This window comes from Carlito syrichta, unplaced genomic scaffold (assembly GCF_000164805.1).
Source record: "Carlito syrichta isolate Samal-C Ts95f unplaced genomic scaffold, Tarsius_syrichta-2.0.1 Scaffold288950, whole genome shotgun sequence".
Taxonomy (NCBI): domain Eukaryota; kingdom Metazoa; phylum Chordata; class Mammalia; order Primates; family Tarsiidae; genus Carlito; species Carlito syrichta.
Genome location: NW_007233046.1, coordinates 111,278 through 130,854, shown reverse-complemented (window position 1 = coordinate 130,854; position 19,577 = coordinate 111,278). Strand labels below are relative to the sequence as shown.

Sequence of the window (19,577 nt, the reverse complement as noted above, 5' to 3'; positions counted from 1 at the left end):
GGAAGTCTGTTTTATTACTTCTCTTTATGAGACAAGTACGAAACACATATCATTTGTCATCAAAGTTTTATTTTAGGAGTTTCACTCAACCACAATGTGGTTCACCTGTATTGACTCCACATGGGTATATATATGTGCTAGATTTTCACATAGCTGATTTCTGTTTGGATACACTCATTTTGTCTGTGTACTGTTTATAAGAATAGAAGTTCTTGTATATAATTGAAATCTTTTAAGAAGATTAGTTTTAAATTTGGACTACAACTGTACCAAGGTTTTGAACTGAAGAGTATACAAGTATATTAATTCTTATACTCCTAAAAGACATGATTTAAGGGTATCCAGTTATCTTTAATTTTACTGTCTGTGTTTACTTGGCTTCATATGAAAGTTTTAAAAGTTTTCCCTCTCTTCAGAGTTTTTAACTCTTTTACAGTTTGCAGTATTTTCTTTTTTTTTTTTTTTTTCAGCTGGAGTCTCACTCTGTCGCCCAGACTGGAGTGCAGTGGCCGCTCCCGGCCACCACAGCCTCGACCTGCTGGGCTCTGGCGATCTTTCCGCCTCAGCCTTCCGAGTAGCCGGAATTACAAGCATGCGCTACTGCGCCCGGCTGATTTTTTAATTTATTGTAGAGATGAGGTCTCGCTGCCCAGGTGGGTCTCGAACCCGCGGGCTCAGGCAATCCACTCACCTCAGCCTCCCAAAGGCGCGGGATTACAGACTGAGCTACCGAGCCCGGCTACAGTATTTTCTTATTAACTTTTTAAGTCATGTTAAACTTATGATTAAATTAATATGTTTCAATTTTAAGAACTCTAATTTTCAAACAGTAAATCTTATTGTTTTGCTCATTATGAATCTTATAAGATTCTTAACTTTGTGCTTTAGTAATAACTGAAAAAAGAATGGTGTATGTGAAAGTCATGTGTATCCTTTTTCTTTTTTTTGGCTAAAGACAAGTATCTTAAAATTAGATTGTTTCAGTTAATGTTGCCTTACTATGTTACAAGTTACTTGAGAAGAATACCATTAGGGAAACATAAGTTAGCATAGTAGTATTAATAGGCAATTTCACGTAAGAAATAAGAGAGTCAGTATTTTCCATTGCAAGTTAAATTTTTATATAAAATTCTCTTGATTTTCTAAAATTTTTCTCTAAACAACTTCCTATTGAAAAAGACTACATTTATAGCAAAATACACTTCTAAGTGTACATTTCTAGTCCCCCCCATAAGTACCTATAAGATTAAAATCAGATCAGGGAACAATAATAGTGCCTCAGAAATCCCATTCAGGTCTCCTTTTGATCACTACTCCTAACTCCCCAGAGGCAAGCACCATAGATTTATCTTGTTTGTTTTTTACTTTGTAAAATTGGCTACTAAGTATTGTTTTCTCTCTGTCATCTTTTTCCATATGTAACTGTGGGATTTATTCAAATTGTTCCTTGCAGTTGTTCATTTATTCTCATTGATGTATAATATTCTTTTATGAGCACTATAATTTATTTTATTGGGAATTTGGAGGGGTTTTCAACTTGGGGCTATTATGAATTTTGTTTTGTGAACATGCTAGTAACTCTTTTGGTAGACACTAAGAATTAATATTTTAGGAACTCTAATCCAAAAGTGACTATCTTATTTTCTAATAACCTAAATAAAAGTGATTATGTAAATAAAAGTATTCAGTATGTTTCTATAGTTAATGGAATTTGCCTTTTTATTTGTATCTGAATAATGAGTTCAATTCCTCTTTTATTTCCTGTCTCTGTGAGCTTGGGCAAGGACTTAACCTCTCTGTGCCTCATGTGTAAATGAGAAATAACACTATGTACCAAAAATGGTGGTTGTTTGAATTGAATAGGGTAATTCTTATAAAATACTTGACCTAGTAGCTAGAAAATAATAATGCTCACTAAATCTTGTGTACACACATTTTTATTGGGCAACTTTATGCCTTCCTTAAATTGTGAAATTCTACAAAGTGTCAGTGTCTTTGTAAAAATTATATTCATTTTTATAACTTATAATGCTTTATTTTTATATATGCAGGATGCTAGATATTTGTAATTCAAATTGGTGGTTTATTTTTGTCATTTGATTTTCTCTGAGATATGTGTTCTCACCATATAAAAGTTTTGAATTTTTATGTAGTCAGATTTATGTGTGTTTTTATTTATTATGTTAAAGGTTATAGCTATCAGGGACCTTTTCTTCAGGGTTTTTATGTATATTGCTACAAGTAGAGAAATTACTTTTCTTATTTTTTTCTTTTTTGAGTAGAAGTCTCACTCTTTTGCCTAGGCTTGAGAGCAGTGTCATTCTCATGGCCACCGCAGCCTCAGTCTGCTGGGTTCAGGTATCTCTCCGCCTCAGCCTTCCAAGTAGCTGGAACTATAGGTGTGCGCTACCATGCCTGGCTGTTTTTTTTAATTTGTTGTAGAGGTGCGGTCTCATCAAGTTGCCCGACTGGTCTTGTACTGGACTCAGGTAGTTTTCTTGCTGCTGCCTCCCAAAGTGCTGGGATTATATGCATGAGCCACCACGCCCCATTGAGAAACTACTTTTCTTTGACCCAGTGGGTAGAGGGCACTTATGTGGGTGCAGAGTGCTTGCCTCTCTCTTCTATTTATTTTAGGAAAATCTCTAAGATTCTGCTTCCTCATTTCCAAGCTGGAGTTTAAAATATTTATCATTTTTACTTTATAGTGTCAGTGCCATTACCTGTGTAATGTATCGCTAGAAAAAAATGTTAAAAGTATTACAGTGGCCAGGCTCAGTGGCTCAGCCTGTAATCCCAGCACCTTGGGAGGCCGAGGTGAGTGGATTGTCTGAGTCCATGGGTTGGAGACTAGCCAGCATGGGCAACTTGGCGAGACCTTGTGTCTGCAATTTAAAAAAAAAAACATACATATATATATATTACTGTGATTTGGCATAGATCAAAGCACATAGGCCTTGAAATGCTTTATCTATTGTTGTATAACAAATTAACACAAACTTAATAGAATAAAATAGCATGCATTTACTCAGGTCCAAAGTCTGTGCAGACTCAACTGTGCTCTCTATTTAAGATTTCACAAGGCTGGGGCGAGCGCAGTGGCTCATACCTATAATTCCAGCACTTGGGAGACCAAGGCAGGAAGATCTCTTGATCCCAGTTTGAGACCAGTTTGGGTAATATAGCAAGACCTTGTATCTACAAAAAAATCAAAAAATTAGTTGGGCATAGTGGCACCCACCTGAAGTCCCAGCTACTCGAAAGGCAGGAGGATTATCTGAGCTTGTGAGTTTAGTCTGGTGTGAGCCATGATCATGCTACTGCATTCTATCCTGGGCAAAGGAGTGAGATCCCCCCCCCAAAAAAAAAATCTCACAAGGCTCAAATCAAGATGTTGCTAGGTGGAGGCTTTGAGGATGAATTATCCTCAAGGCTTGTTTAGGGTGGGGGGAATTGAGTTCTGTGTAATTATAGGGCAAAGGTCTCATTTTCATATTGGCCATTGGGCTGGGTGGCTCTCAGCTCCTAGAGGCCTTGGTCCTTGTTCACGGGTCCTTTCATCCTCAAAGACAGCAACACTGTATTTTATCATTTACTTGCTGTGAACGTCTCTGATAACCCGTTCTGCTGCCAACTGCAGAAAACTCCGCCCTTAAAAAGGGATTGTGTGATTAGATTAGGCAAATCTCCCTTTTGATTATTTCAGAGTCAGTTGATTAGTGACTTTAATCACACCTGCCATATACCTTTGCCAGGTGATAAAGTATAATCTCACATGATATCTCATCATATTCACAGTCTCTGTATTAGGGTGGGAAATCTTGAGGGGGGCGTTATTGGTGGTTTGTAGTCATTTCAGAATTCTGTCTACCATAAATTCCATATTGAGGAGTTGGGATCTGATTCAGAATATACCTAGGATTCTTTTAGAAAGATTATTGTTACAGCAGTGAGAAACATGGGTCAAAAAGATAGGATGTTGGCAGGCGAAAAGCATCCTATTCTTAGCAGTCTCTATTTTGATTTTGTGATGTTATTTTTTAGCAGATGTTTTCATCAGAAATATGTGTGTAATAGTGTACAAACTAGAATAATTAATCTGGGCCAGAACTACAGCAACGAGAAACCAGTCATCAAGATAGTCATTGCTTAAGGTCAATTTGTAGACAAAATAATTAGATAGATTGGGTTTTATTTCAGTTTTTCCAGCAAACTTTTTTTTGATAGAGACATAAACATCTGACTCTGATTAATAGCATTTTCCTAAATTCAGAATTAGTGTAGGTTTATTTCCTCGGATTGCTAATCTCATGGATTGTACATTGATTATTACTTTCATTGAATATGGCCTAGAAGATATCTACTTTTTATGTGGATTTTTTTTTTTTTTGAGACAGCATCTCACTCTGTTGCTGGAGTGCAGTGGTGCAATCCTGGCTCACCGCAGCCTTGACCTCCTGGGCTTGAGTGTTCTTTCTGCCTCAGCCTCCCAAATAGCTGGGACACAGGCATGTGCTATCTTGGCTAACTTTTAAATTTTTTGTAGAGACAAGGTCTCGCTGTGTTGCCCAGATTGGGCTCAAGCGATTCTCCCGCCCTCTCAAACTATTGGGATTACAGGTGTGAGCCAGTGCCTAGTCTTATGTGGACATTTCTTAATGAGCATATATTTGGTGAAATTTTTTGAAAATTATATGTACATCTGAATAGAATATGTATTCTCCACTTTTGGAATATATAAATCTGTGTATCTTACATGTCAGTTTTAATCAAATCTGATCATTGTTACTAAATTTACTTCCTATCTGTTTTGTATTTTTATTTGAGGGCTACATTAAAGTCTAATCTGTGCATATATTTCTATTCAGGTTTACTTTTTTATTTTTATTTTCTTTTTGAGTTGGAGTCTCACTCTGTCGCCCAGACTGGAGTGCCGTGGCCGCTTCCGGCCACTGCAGCCTCGACCCGCTGGGCTCCGGCGATCCTTCTGCCTCAGCCTTCCAAGTAGCTGGAATTACAGGCATGTGCTACCACGCCCGGCTGATTTTTTTTGGATTATTGTAGAGATGAGGTCTTGCTGCCCAGGCAGGTCTCGAACCCGCGGGCTCAGGCAATCCACTTACCACAGCCTCCCAAAGGCACGGGATTACAGGCTGAGCTACCGAGCCCGGCCCCTTTTTTAATTTTTATTTTTTGAGTTGGAGTCTCACTTTCTTGCTCAGGCTGGAGTGCAGTAGCATGATCACGATTATTGCAGCAGTGACTTGCTAGGCTCAGGTGATCCTTCTGTCTCAGCCTTCCAAGTAGCTGGGACTACAGGTGCATGCCACCACACCTGGCTAAGTTTTTGATTTATTGTAGAGACGTGGTCTTGCCAAATTTCCCAGACTGGTCTCGAACTGCTGGGCTCACACAATCCTTTTTCTTCTACTTCCCAAAGTGCTGGGATTCCAGGTGTGGGCCAACACACCAGACCTACCTTTACTTATTTATTTATTTTTTGAGAGACAGGGTCTCTGTTGCCCATGCTGGAGTACTTTGGTGTGATTATAGCTTACTGCAGCTTCAAACTTCTTGGCTCAAGCAAACCCCCCAACTGTGCTTCCCAATTAACTGGAACTATAGGTGTGTACTACCACTACCTCGCCTGGCTAGTTCTTTTTATTTTTTGTGGAGTTGGTGTTTCTCTGTGTTGCCCAGGTTGGTCTTGAACTCCTGGGCTCAAACAGCCCCCTTGGCCTGTGCCTCCCAAGTAACTGGAGCTATAGGTGTGCACCTCCACCACCTTACCTGGCTAGTTCTTTTTAATTTTTTGTGGAGATGGGGTTTCTCTGTGTTGCCCAGGCTTATCTTGACCGCCTGGGTTCAAGCAATCCTTCTGCCTAGGTCTCCCAAAGTGCTGAGATTACTGGCATTGAGCCACTGCGCCCAGCCAGCTTACTTTTTTTAAAAAAATGACAGTGATATTTATTAAGTATATAAACTTTAATAATTATTGCTTCTCCTGTTGGAATTTAAACTGTAACGAGTCTTATGTTAATATGGACTATTATTTTTGACGTGGTTACTGCTTTACAGTATGAATTCAGTTTTTGTCTGCAATCAGTATTGCTATACTTTTAAGTTTTGAGCCTTTTCTTGTGCCTTCCCCAAGGTCTTTATTTTTTAATTGTATGTATCACTGTGCCTCATGTACATGTGTGAGTATATATATGTAAATAAATAAAATGTAGACATGTAGTTATATCTAAAATATATGTGTGAAGTATGTTTTACATGTCTTGATAGTTGTTGTCTTTTAGTAGGGAATTTAACTTATTTATATTTATTCATGGAGTTGAATGTTAGATTAACAGGCATTAACATTTTAGTCTTACATAATTTTTTAATAGACTTTGAAAGGCTTTTTGTTGTATTCTGTTTCTTATTCAGTATTCCTAATTAGAAATGATGCTTGATTCTCCTTTCTTTGTAAATAGCCTGTTTTCTTTTTCGTGGGCCTCCTAGAATTTTACCTTTATCCTTGTTATGTTAAACAGTGTTTGTATATATGGGATGTTTTTACTTGAAGCTAGGGCTTTGGGAGTTTAGGGAAGAATAGTGACAGAGGTTAAGAATGGGTACATTTGTAGGGATACAGATTATCAATGGAACAGAGATAAACACTTTTGGTATTTTAGTTCCTCATCTGTTAAATGGGGATTATGCTTAATTAAATGTTATTACTATATAGGTTCATAAATTTTCTTGTAGAATAATTTTTGTGATTATAATCCCTCTATTTACTCCCCTTCTGGTACTCTTGGTAAACAGATATTGAATTCTCTGGATTAAATTTCTGTGTCATTTTACTTCTTTCTTTTAACTTTTTATCTTTGTTCTTTATTAGGAGATTCTGAGAGAATTCTAACTGCTAATGTTAAGACAATATTGTTGAAGGTTAAAAACAAGTTTGGAGAATGGAAAGACAATACTTGATATTCTTAGAGCATAAAGTCTAAAGTCATTTCCACAGTTGATACAGAATAACCCTAGATAATTAATTGAACAAGCTGTGGAATATTCTTTTAACTTCTGTTATTGTTTCATGATATAACTTTAATCTCTGAAGTTTTGCTGATTTGAGGATTTTTTTTTATTAATCGTTTATTTTGAGAGATTTTTCTGTATTTTTGTATATTAAGTAAAAGTTTTAGAAGTTTCCCAGGTATCATCATCATCATCATCATCATCATTATTTGTGTCTCACTCTGTTGCCCAGGCCAGGTATCATCATCATCATCATCATCATCATTATTTGTGTCTCACTCTGTTGCCCAGGCTGGAGTGCAGTGGCACAATCACAGCTTACTGCAACCTTAGCCTCCTAGGCTCACACGATCCTCCTGCCTCAGCCTTCTAATATTTTTATTGTAGAGACAATGACTTGCTGTATTGTCCAGGCTGGTCTCAAACTTTTGGGCTCAAGCAATTCTCCTGCATTGGTCTCTCAGAGTGCTTGGATTATAGGCATGAGTCATTGTGCCTGGCCAGACTCATTATTAAAATTGATAATATGAGCTGTCATTGAGTTTTTTCTTTTAACGTGTTTTTGAATTAATGTCAGAAGACATAACACTTTATTTTTTTCTTTTCTTGTTTGTTTTCTTTAATGATTAAAAAAGTAGAAAAGAATAAAATACTATGTAAGAGCTTTATACATTGACTTAAATAAATCAATTGATAATGCCATTTAAAAGCTCATCTCCCCTCCCCAAATGTTAATTAGCTTTGCAATTGTTACTCATACATATTATATTAATATAACTTGTTTGATTTCTGATGTTTGGTGTATGAGAGTGTTGACTTTAGAGAAGATCCTTGTGGAAATTTATTCTTTGATGTTTCCTATAATTTTACAAATACTTTTTGTTTGGCTTAGGAAGATATATTACAGCCTGTGTATATAGCATACATTTTCTTCTAGTGCCGAATGTCTGTCATTAGTTATGTAACTGTATTTGAAGAATTCAGTTACTTGCAGGGTTTTATTTCCCTTCTTTTATTCCCTGATATCATCATATGATACTGTAAGTTAGTATATTGGATTTATTCCAGTACTTTTCATAGTAGCTTAGCTAATGTCATATAATATTTTTCAGTAGAAATATGATTATGAGAACATATTGATGTTTTTGAAATGACAGAGATGTTTTAAAATGATCAGTTGAGATTATTTTTCTCCTTATTATGCAGTTAACAAAATTCATTATATTTTATCGACCAAAATTATTTTTAGTGCAAAAGGCTTCTGCAAAACTTGCCATATGGTATCAAAACAAGGGATTCTAGATTTTAACAATTTAGCAGAAATTGTTTTATTATTTTAATGAGTTATTATAGGCATTTCTCAACAGATATGATTGTGTGCTTGCCTAGATTTTTTTTTTTTTGAATCAGAGTCTCACTCTGTTGCCCAGGCTGGAGTGCAGTGGCAGACAATCCTTTCACCTCAGCCTTTCAAGTATCTGGAACCTCAGGCATGCACCACCATACCCAACTAATTTTTTGATTTGTTATGTAAAGACAAGGTATTGCCATGTTGCTCAGGCTGGTCTTGAACACCTCAGCTCAGAGAATCCCCTAGCCTCTGCCTCCCAAAGTACTGGGATTATAGGCATGAGCCACCGAGCCTGGTATTTTGTAGATATTTTATTGGCCTTTCCAGTAGGATGTTTAGACTACCAAGATGTAATACTTTTGGTTAATTCTGAGTTCTGTTAATTTGCTAACCATTTACTTTTGGAAGTTACAATATAAAAATAGAAACTATTTTACAAAAACCGGTTATTATATTTTGTCAACGAAGAGAAATAAGGGTTTATTCTGTCTTCTAGTGCGGCAGCACCCTCAAGTACAAAAATAGAACTAAAATGTCTATTAGTCAGTAGATTTGTGGACATCATATAAAATTAAAATGTCGCAAATGTAATTAGTGTTTGTGAGTTAATTAGAAGCTACTGTGGTCTGTTGACTTGTGTTTAGAATGTGTAGAGACAGACCAAGAGTCCCTCAGCTTTCTTACATGGATTTGCTGCAGTGGATTGATGATAATTAGGAAGAGTTTGGTAGTGTGTGATAGCTCACACAGATTTATACACAAAATGTTGAAAGCAATGATAATTTTAACACTGTTGCATACTCTGATTAGCAGAATTTAGAGTCAGTGTATTAGCATGTGAAAGTGTTCACACTAGTGTTAGCTGGGTTCCAGCGGTCTCTGTCGCATGAGGCTCCAGTTGTTTCAGCTGGAGTATTTATGAGCATACTTACATTACCACAAGTGAAGTCCATTTAGGACATGTAAATTTGAACACCTGTTTATTAGAGCCTATGTCAAGCAGCATTCCTGGTGCTATAGATACAAAGAGTACAGTCTGATGTGTCTACTCAAGAATCTTGGACTAGGGTGAGAAAATATAAATAATTACCATGTAGTGGCATAAGCTAAAATGGAAGTATGTTTAAGTTAGACAGGCATTTTCTCCAGAGCGATTTATCAAAGGCTCCACAAACAAAATGATACTCAAAGTGGGCTTGGGTGGATGAGGAAGAGTTTATTAATATTAGAAAGGAAAGGAAAACTGAATAAGTGAACGCAACATTTTAGAAAATTCATATTGACTTCTTATGAATTCACTTTCCCTAGACTTCCCCTGTTGTTTGTTTGGGGCTTATTTCTTTAGAGGCAGGTTGAAACGCAGGAGGAAAAAAAACACCCAGATGACTTAATTTTTTTCTATCTTTTGTTATAGAACTTTAAAACTAATTGCTACAGTGAAATAATTATGTTTTTGTGTGTGCCTTTAGCCATTTATGTATCCCAGTAACTTATTTTATGATTTACTTGTTTATTTTATATTGATTTTGGGCAGGGTACAAAGTAGTAATAGGTCTTATAAATAATATATATTCCTATTACCAATTTTGTAGAGCTTTAAAAACTGTTATAATAATCCTCAACTAGAAACCTGCCTTTTTAATTACGTTACTATTTGCTTAAAAAAAAAATATATATATATATATATGTATTTACTTCTATGTTTTGTTAAAGTAAGTAGAAAAAATGTAAAATTCTAACTTACTAATTTGAATGGAATGATGGCATATTAAGCTCTAAACCGATTATCTTAGATTTTATTATTTTTAAGTGATTATTTAGTATTTTACAGGTTCAAATTGTTTTACTTGTAATGTTCAAATGCTTTTTCATACCTTCATAGTCCTATATCTCACTATTTCATTTCAAGTCATTATAAAGAAATTTCTCTCCTTTATCCCCTTTCAGCGATGTGCATTTTGTAAGCACCTTGGAGCCACTATCAAATGCTGTGAAGAGAAATGTACCCAGATGTACCATTACCCTTGTGCTGCTGGCGCCGGCACCTTTCAGGATTTCAGTCACATCTTCCTTCTTTGTCCAGAGCATATTGACCAAGCTCCTGAAAGATGTAAGTTTGCTACAGATAAAGTTTTAAACTTCTTTCAATGTATTTACTTAAAATAGCAAATGTTGTAAATTCCCTGGGTGTTACTTTACCTGTATTAAAAGATAATATTGCATAGACTTGACAATCTGAGTGGTCTTTGCCAGAGGTTCTTGGGGGGGGGAATCTGTTACTAGCGATTTTATTAAAGTTAAGTAAAAAAAGGTACTCCATCAGAAAGTCAAATATAGTTTGAATATTTTTATTCTTATTAAAATTTTTTAGAAATATTGAGTATTCAGTATTTCTGATATGCACTGTAATGTAATTCATTAAAAAGTTAAGCAGTATTCAATGCCTTTAACACTGAAAAACCACCTAGTTGGAGTATTAGAAGATGATTCACTCAGGTATCATTTCAAGATGTATATTCATAGGAACATCAAACATTTCTGAAATTCTTAGAAATTGTATAGCCCTCATAGCCATGACAGAAATGTTTCAAATTTATGTTATATAGGAAATCCTAACTCTTTACTTTCTTTATCATTAAACAGAGCTCTTTCCTTTTTAATGAGCATGTGGGATCAGTTTTTTTCCTAGTCAATTGAGTTTCCAGTCTCATTGTGAAATCTCCATGGTGTTTTAGTCAATCTTTTGTTACCTCTTACTTACCTAATTGTTAGTTTTTACTTGTTTCTTAGCAATGTTGATAAAAGTTTTTTTTCCTATCTTTTCCAGGTGTGTAAAACATAAATATAGCTACCTCAGGCTTAAACTAAAGTAATCTAAAATATAATTAGATTACGTGATCATTACTTTTTATCTTTGTTGAGGACCATAATTTATTTTCACTTAAAATTATTTTGTGTCCACATATACAGTCATTACCTTTAGTGACTATACAGACATAAATTATAGGTAAGGGAAACTGAAATTTCAAATTATATTTAGGCTAATAAGGGATTTAAAGTTTAAAAAACTGCTTTGTATTATATACTCTTAAATCTGGGAGAAAAGAACATTCATACATAGCAACTAGTATATGGCTATTATTTATGTACTGCATTACTTCAGTCATTGCAGAAACTGAGATGTCAGTTATCAGTTAATTACATTCTGGGTGGTGAAATACATACACATTGCCAACTGAATAAAACAATTTTGTGCTTATGTATGAATCTGAATTTTTTCAGCCTTTTGTATTTAATCATACTTTAGACCTCAGTAAATAGCACATGAACTTTTTATGAATACTGTTTTTTTGTTTTTTGGGGTTTTTTTTGAGTTGGAGTCTCACTCTGTTGCCCAGGCTGGAGTGCAGTGGCATGCTCAAAGCCACCTGAGCATCGACCTGCTGGGCTCAGGTGATCCGTTCACCTCAGCCTTCCAAGTAGCTGGAACTACAGGTGCATGCTTCCACACCTGGCTGATTTTTTGATTTATTTTAGAGATGAGGTCTTGCCAAGTTGCCCAGGCTGTTCTCGAATCCATGGACTCAGGCAATCCCCTCACCTCAACCTTCCAAAGTGCTGGTTTAGAGGTTTGAGCCATCACACCTGGCCAATTTGGTTCTAATGTTAGAAATTTTATTACTTAATGCCAGTGCTACTTTCTAGTGATAACTATGTTCTCCGCTCTATGTTACCAATCATAAATCAGTTTGTAAAATAGCAGATTGTAATAACTGAGGTGAGCTAATTTGCCTTCATTTACCATGTATATAATGAAAAGTTTCTGGCAACATAAAGTTAAAAGATAAAGTAAAATTATTGGTACTATGCCTTGTTCCAAAATAGACTTATGGAGACTCATAAAAATATATGAACAATGAGTAAAATAAAACTGACAATAAGTAAGGAAATTTGGCCATGGAAAATATAGATAGGATAAATATCAAGGAAGGTAATGGTGAGACTGATACCACCCAAAATGTATAGTTCTGTTTTTAGCCATATATTTGGTTCATACCTTTTCAGCTGTCAGTACAAAGAAGGAAATATGACATTATCTGATTTGTACAATATATAGCAAGAATTCATTTAATATTGAGACTGGAGGGTAAATTGACACTATATATTACATTGAAAAATTGTCTTAAAGTGGCTACCTTGCAGTAGGAAAAAAAAATCCCACAAGACTGTTTATTATAACAGCCTTCAAAGTAAACCAGTGGTATTAATCCAAGGCCCCTTGCCTAAATTCTGTTCCTTGGGTATCTTACACAATGCATTTTAAAAACACAACTCTCTAACCATCTGTCTTAATTCAAGAATATAATTTAGCAAATATTGCCAATAGAATGTATTGCTTTCTTCATGAAATATTTCTTAAATATTTTTATCTATCCCCATTGTGTGTCATAGCACAAGGTACTTTTTATGTTTTTAAAGTAGGGATATCTTAAGTCATAGTGTTATTATAGAGGTTGTATGACAACAATTAATGAAAATTACATAGCATTGTGGCTTGTTTATGTTAATTATCTTTTAAAAGGTAGTTATTTTTGTTCCTATCTAAGACTCAAGTTATGAGAATAATAGTACATATTGAGTATATGCGTACATCTTTCTGTTACTGCCTAAGTGCAGAGAAATATGTTGTGATAGCAGAGCTGGGAGTAAGATTGACATTTTTATGAAAGTTGAAAAATCTCACAAAAGCATGCATCTCATTGGAATGAAATCCCATTAAAGACAGTTATCTGTGAACAAGGCCAAGATTTTCGTCTGAAAACACTTTGCAGTGGTCTTCATAGGCTGGTCATGGCTCTGACATTGTTTTCATGATAATGCAGAGATACACTAACTTTGTCTGGAAATTTTACACTAAATATTCATCTAGGAGATATAACTAGATATACTTTCTAAGTAGGAAAGCTGAATGACAAGGAGCCAGTCATGCAAGATCAGAAGGAACATTCCAGGGAGAGGGAACAACTACTACACAGACATTGAGGAATGACGTTGGCATGCCTGAATCATGAACAGACAGCTAGTCATTGCACTTGGAACATAGTAGTCTCTTAGGTAGGTAGCAGAGACAACGTCAAGGTGAACAAAGCCTAGATCACATAGGCCTTGTAAAGCAAGGGAAGGAATTTGGATTTTATTCAGTCTGCAGTGAGAAGTCTTTGCAGGATTTAAAATTGAAATGCTACATATCATAATTCACCCCCTGTTCCTTAATGTACGTACTCATGATTTAGATTTAGTTCCTTTTACTTGCCTTGAGCTTTAATTCCAGCCTCTTTTCCTTCATTATCTTTATATCTCTTTACATTAAGTCCTGCTATTTTTCTGTTACCCTAAATTCTGTCAGTCCCTCACGTTTCTTTCTTATCTACCTGCCAACTTTATGGGCCAGCCTCTGTGGATGACATCCATGGTTTACCTTTTTTCTTTCTAGAGATTGATAGGCAAATGACCCATCATGATGTCTTGCCATTAATGAAAAGTAGAAGAAGATAGGCATTATAATGTTGATGGAAGTGAGAAACCTGTGCTTCTTAATAAACCTATGCTGAATGGCAGCAATTTGACTTTTGTTGCTCTTCACCAGTGCTTTTATTGTTATGTGTTGTACGGATTTTCTTATGCAATAGGCTCACCTTCCAATTTGACCAAGTTTAAAGATATGTGATAAACTCCCTTCTAATTTAAACTCAGTGTTTTTGTCTTTTCCTTTATCTTTTCTCTTTTCACAGCTGTCACTTGGGAAATGCCTTTCTCTAAAGATTATCCTTTTGTTTTTACCATTTTCTCCTGCCACAATAACCTTGCTCCCCCTACTTCATTCATTTAGCTTCTTCATTGTATGCCTCTGTTGGCATTTTCCTGTCTATTTAAATGTATATTCAGATACTCTTCACTTTTGTTGATTAGTGGTAAAGTTTGCTTAGGAGTCAATATTGATTAGTAGTCAAGAACTAGATCTTTGGGGCCAAATAGACCTGAATTTTAATTCTGTGTTCTTTTTAATTATCTTTAGCTGTAGCCTTTCACTCAGTCTGTTTTTTCAAGTTAAAAAATTTTGTTTACCTAATTGATTATTGCTTCAAACTTAATATCTCGTCTCTATGGCTTGCAGGCATATATGTATGTGTATATATGCATATACTTATTTCTGACGTGACACCAGAACTATCCATAGAAACATCATCTCCTTATACATGACCTCCAAAAGGCTGTTTTGGTATTTCTACACGTATTTTCTCCCTCACTGGGTAGAAGGTTGGAATCAACCTCATTTCTTTGTGCTGTACTTTTTTCTGTTGTTTTTTACTTAATACATAGTAAATGTTTTTGAACTGGATATATTACATTTATGATTTTCTTTGACTAACTGATTATCAGTGACCCATAGTAATCAAGTAATATGACAGGATTATAATTAAGGTATTGTTGGAAACCATCATAGAATAAAAACTGATATTTGCAAGAGTGACATGGTTGTTGCAGAATGGGTGTTGTTGTATAGAACAGTGCTTCGTAATATGATGTGAGCCATATAAGTATTTAAATTTTTCTAGTAGTCATGTTAAAAAGTAAAAGGACACATTTGCAATTAGTTTTCATAGTATATTTTATTTAGCACAATAGTATCAAAAATAGTGATATTTCAACATGTAATCAGTATAGAACATTTTGAGATACTTGACTTTTTTCTGCTAAGTCTTTGGACTCCCACGTGCATTTCATATTTACTGCATACCTCAGTTTGGATAATCACATTTCAGTTGTTCAGAAGTCACGTGTGGCTAGTAGCTACTACCATGGCAAGTTGAGGTGCAAACTCAAGTTTCCCAGAAGCATTTTAGTGTTCCTGGAAAAGTATAATAGAAAGATGAATTGAGTATCTGATAATCAGTTGACCACTTTTCCCAGTTTTCATAAGTTTTAGATGGGTAAAAAGCAAAGATAAATGTACATATTTTGAATGGGTAAATACTGGTACTCTTTTATTATTATGAAAAATAATTTGTCCTTTTATTTCCTTTCTATTGAGGATGAGCTAATTTATGACACTTTCATTTTTAGATTAGTGAGTTATTTAAAATGCCTATCACTTAGCCATTTAAAAGTTATTTTGGAAGTAAGTCCTTCATGTAAAACATATTTAGTAAAATTTGATTCTAGTTAGGTAGTTGGGGATACAAAATAAAAAACATGAGGTTCCTGTCCTTCAAGGGTTCACAGTATTGTGTTGTAATTGAAGTTTCTTTTAAGCATGTAGAAAAAAAGGAGTATTCAATAACCAAATGGGTATTTGGGTGTGGTAATAGGTATTCAGGCAATATGTTTGAGCAGAGTTTTAAAGGCCTGTTTGGAATGGGCTAGGGGCACAACAGGGCACAAAACTTCCAGCAGAGGTAGCAATGTATAAAAGCATGCAGGCACTGAATATTGTGCTAGGTGAATAGTAGACCACTTGCCATGATCAAGAAATAGTGAGTTGTTCTGAGATTTAGTTGGAAGGGAGATATGGGCTTATTTGCCTCATACTAGAAAATTCTGAATTTTTTGCTTTTAAGTGAAAAAGTAGGTATTGATGGATTTTTAATTTAAACAGAGGATAGCAGTTAGATTTGCATTTTTGAAAGATTGCTCTGAATGTGTAGAGAAAGATTTAGAGAGGAGATCAGAATCATAAATAGGAAGATTCCATTCAGAAGATACTGTAGGGAGCAAGACAAAACATGATAGACTGAACTGTAAAAATAAAAGAAAGAATTATTTATAGAAAGTTTAATAAATAAGAATTGGTATATGGTTGGATGTGTGGGGTTGGGGCATAGTTAAGAGCCAATGGCGATAGTAAGGTTTCTGACTTAACAGTTTTTTTGAGAAAAATGGAAGATGTTTTGGTTTTTTTAAGAAGTTTCATTTTAGAGCTGTTGAGTTTGAACATTTTTAGAACATCTAGCTATTGAGCTCCAGTAAGGCTTGAATATAAAGTTTGGTGTTTTATGAAATAATTCGAGGTCTAACAATACAGATTTGGGAATCATGGTGGAATTTTATGACATGGTAATTGTGATCACAACCATGGGGAATTAGAAAAGAAGGATCAGGATGAAATTTTAAGAGACTCTAGCATTTAGAAGGATTGGAGAGGTACTAAAACCAAGGGGGAAAAAAAAAGGATGAGATGAAGGTATGGGAAACCTAAGGAAAAATTTGGAGAGAGTTGCTATCTTAGAAGCCAAGGAAAGGGGAATTTTAATGTAGGTGTGGCTAGTAATGTAAATGCTGCAAAGTGAAAATACGGCAAGGTTTAAAAAGTGACTCTTGGGTTTCTTATGGGCTGGCAACCTCATTAAAGTTAGTTTTGTTCATTCGATGAATGGTGGGTACTGAGCCAGCATTTGAAGTGTAAGTCAGGGATGCAGCCTGCAGTCCAAATTCCAGGGCCTGTTTTTGTATGACCTTTAAGTGAGGAATGATTTTCACATTTTTAGAGGACTGTAAACAAAAAAAAGTCTGTATGATAGAGTCTGCTATAGCTTACAAAGCTTAAAATATTTACTATCTGGCCCTTTGCAGAAAAAGTTTGCTTTCTTGGTATAAGTTAAAGGAGTATGGTATTACTCTGTTTCAAGATGATTGACTGGGAAAGAAGAAACATAGAAAGCACTATTAGTTTGAGAGGGATAGACTTTTCCAACCTTCTGAAAACAGAAGTAAAAAAAGATTCATATTTGTTGTGATACTTGTTAGAGCAACATATTTGTATTATCTAAAATTGGTATGATTTTAGCACATATTATTTTCCTTATATTGTAATATGCATGAGTTTAACTGTGTAATTGGCAAGGCAGTTTATTCGTATGTTTATTTTTTGTTTCAGATAGTAAAAGAACTGTTAGCCCATTTTCTTCTCATCTATATTTAGGGAATGATGACGTCCAGAGTTATGTGGATTTTAATGCTTTTACAACTAGAAATTAATATAGATGATTATAGAATTAGCTTGTTAAGTAATGTATTTGTGTATGAGTATGCAGCTTCCATCTTTAATGTTCTCCCCATATGATCTTTTTGAGTAGTTAAAAAACCCTTATTTGATTTGAGTAGTCTGTTTATGCTTAAGAAGCATCTTAATGTAAATAATATTAATGTTTAACTTTATCTCTTGAGTTATTTGATTTCGTAATTTCAAAATATACTTACTATCCAAAGAAAATGTTACTTTTATACTACAAAGCATCTCTCAGTTGCTAATTTTCCTTGTTCGGTTCTTTCCAGCAAGCATATATTGAGTATTAACTAGGTACCCAGTGTTATCATTGGCATTAGGGACATAAAATTAAATAAGAACTGCTGATGGTCTCAAGTAGATAAAGGAACAAATAATTGCAAAACTATATGATTAAATTTAATGTGGGTAAATTTAGATTAAAGTACACTAGAGTATATTTATTGATACCTCATTCTGATTGGATGTCAGTTCAATGTGGATAACTTCAAATGTCTGAAAAGCTTACCTACAAATTCCGTTCAAGTGATTTTAAACTGTCAAGTCAGAAAAATATTAAATTCTTATACAACAATTTCATTGTTTTACTGTTAATTATAGCGAAGGAAGATGCAAACTGTGCAGTGTGCGACAGCCCGGGAGACCTCTTAGATCAGTTCTTTTGTACTACTTGTGGTCAGCACTATCATGGAATGTGCCTGGATATAGCGGTTACTCCATTAAAACGTGCAGGTTGGCAATGTCCTGAGTGCAAAGTGTGCCAGAACTGCAAGTAAGTTTTAATTTCAATTCAAAGGTGTGTATTGAGTTTAAGAGAGACCCTATTATTAGGTGCTAAATAAAGTTTGTGTAATATGGTAAACATTGTTCATATTGCAGCTATATTCATTCAAATTGACTTCATACCTTAAAAAACTTCCTGGATATTGATTAGCATTTATATTATTTTGAAGCAAGTCTAAACAAAACTAATTATAATAATTTAAATTGTTCTGGTTGCCTAAAAAGCGAATTTAAATTTGCCAGTAATTTTTATAAATGAGTAATATTAGCAGTTTAAAGTAATCATTAGGGAAAAAAAAAAGCAGCTTTTTTTGAGGGGTACTAAGGAGATTTAATAGGAAAATAAAGCAACTACAGAAGTTAGTTTTTAGAGTTGAGTAAAAAAAATCAGTGGGATATTTGAATTTCCATGTTTGACTTTCCATTTTAGGAAGGATAATTTCTACTAAGACTATTGTTTTAATACAGTCCGTATCTATATCTATCTAAAAGACAAGTAGATTCTGGTCACTGTGAATCTAAAATGAAGTAATATGTGGCATCTAAATATTTTTAATAGAATTTTCTTTCCCTACTTGTTGTATTCCATCTCCTGGTCATTTCTTCAATCTTTTCTATGAGTTCTCCTTTCCCCACAATACTAATTAGCATGATAATCTGGGAATGTTACCAGCATCTTCAGCAATCTTCCAGTTATTTATAAACTGAGAATTTTTGTAACCAGCAAGACTTAATGTCCATGATCAGTCTGTTTTATTTGTTATTTAATTTGATAATGAGCATCAATATCTTAGAATTATGAGGATTAAATAGGACCATGTACTTTCGTATTTTGGTAAAAATTAGATTAAATGTCAGTAAACATTTATTTGATACCTTATATCACTGCACTTAGTTTCTTGGGAAGGAATAAAGCAACTTAAGAGTGCCTGTCTTCCAAGATCTTTCCTTGTAGCTGAAGAGATAAAATATGTAACTTTATAAATTAGAATTTGTTGAACTGAATAATAACTGGAGGCCAGCTGACCTTCTAAGTTTACTTCTATTTATCCCCAGGTTTTATCCAGAGGCCTCTTCAATTCTTCTTGCATTCCCCATTTTTTTTCCTTTCCCCTTCTCTTGAACTTAAATTCTGAGTATCTGAAAGTGATTTTTAGCCAAAAATCAAGGCAGAGATCATGATGCTGTAGGATAAGGGCCTGATTTTTGGGGGGCAGAAGATTGTTTAGAGAAAGGTTTTAAGTTTTCAACTATAACTCTTAATAATAATGCCCATGTTAGTATTTTTAAATACATACTATTTTGCATTTATTGCTTAGTGGACAAAGCTCTTGAACCAGCATTACTTTT

General features: G+C 34.7%; 1 protein-coding gene across 2 annotated transcripts in view; it reads left to right on the top strand.

Moving 5' to 3' along the window:
* KMT2C (lysine methyltransferase 2C) overlaps positions 1 to 19,577 on the top strand; it is a 187,702-nt gene that overhangs the window by 57,665 nt on the left and 110,460 nt on the right. For both annotated transcript variants that reach the window (XM_021710432.1, XM_021710431.1), the window contains exons 5-6: positions 10,328 to 10,490; positions 18,045 to 18,216. In XM_021710432.1, the coding sequence (XP_021566107.1) occupies positions 10,328 to 10,490; positions 18,045 to 18,216 (335 nt within the window). The remainder of the gene's footprint in view (positions 1 to 10,327; positions 10,491 to 18,044; positions 18,217 to 19,577) is intronic.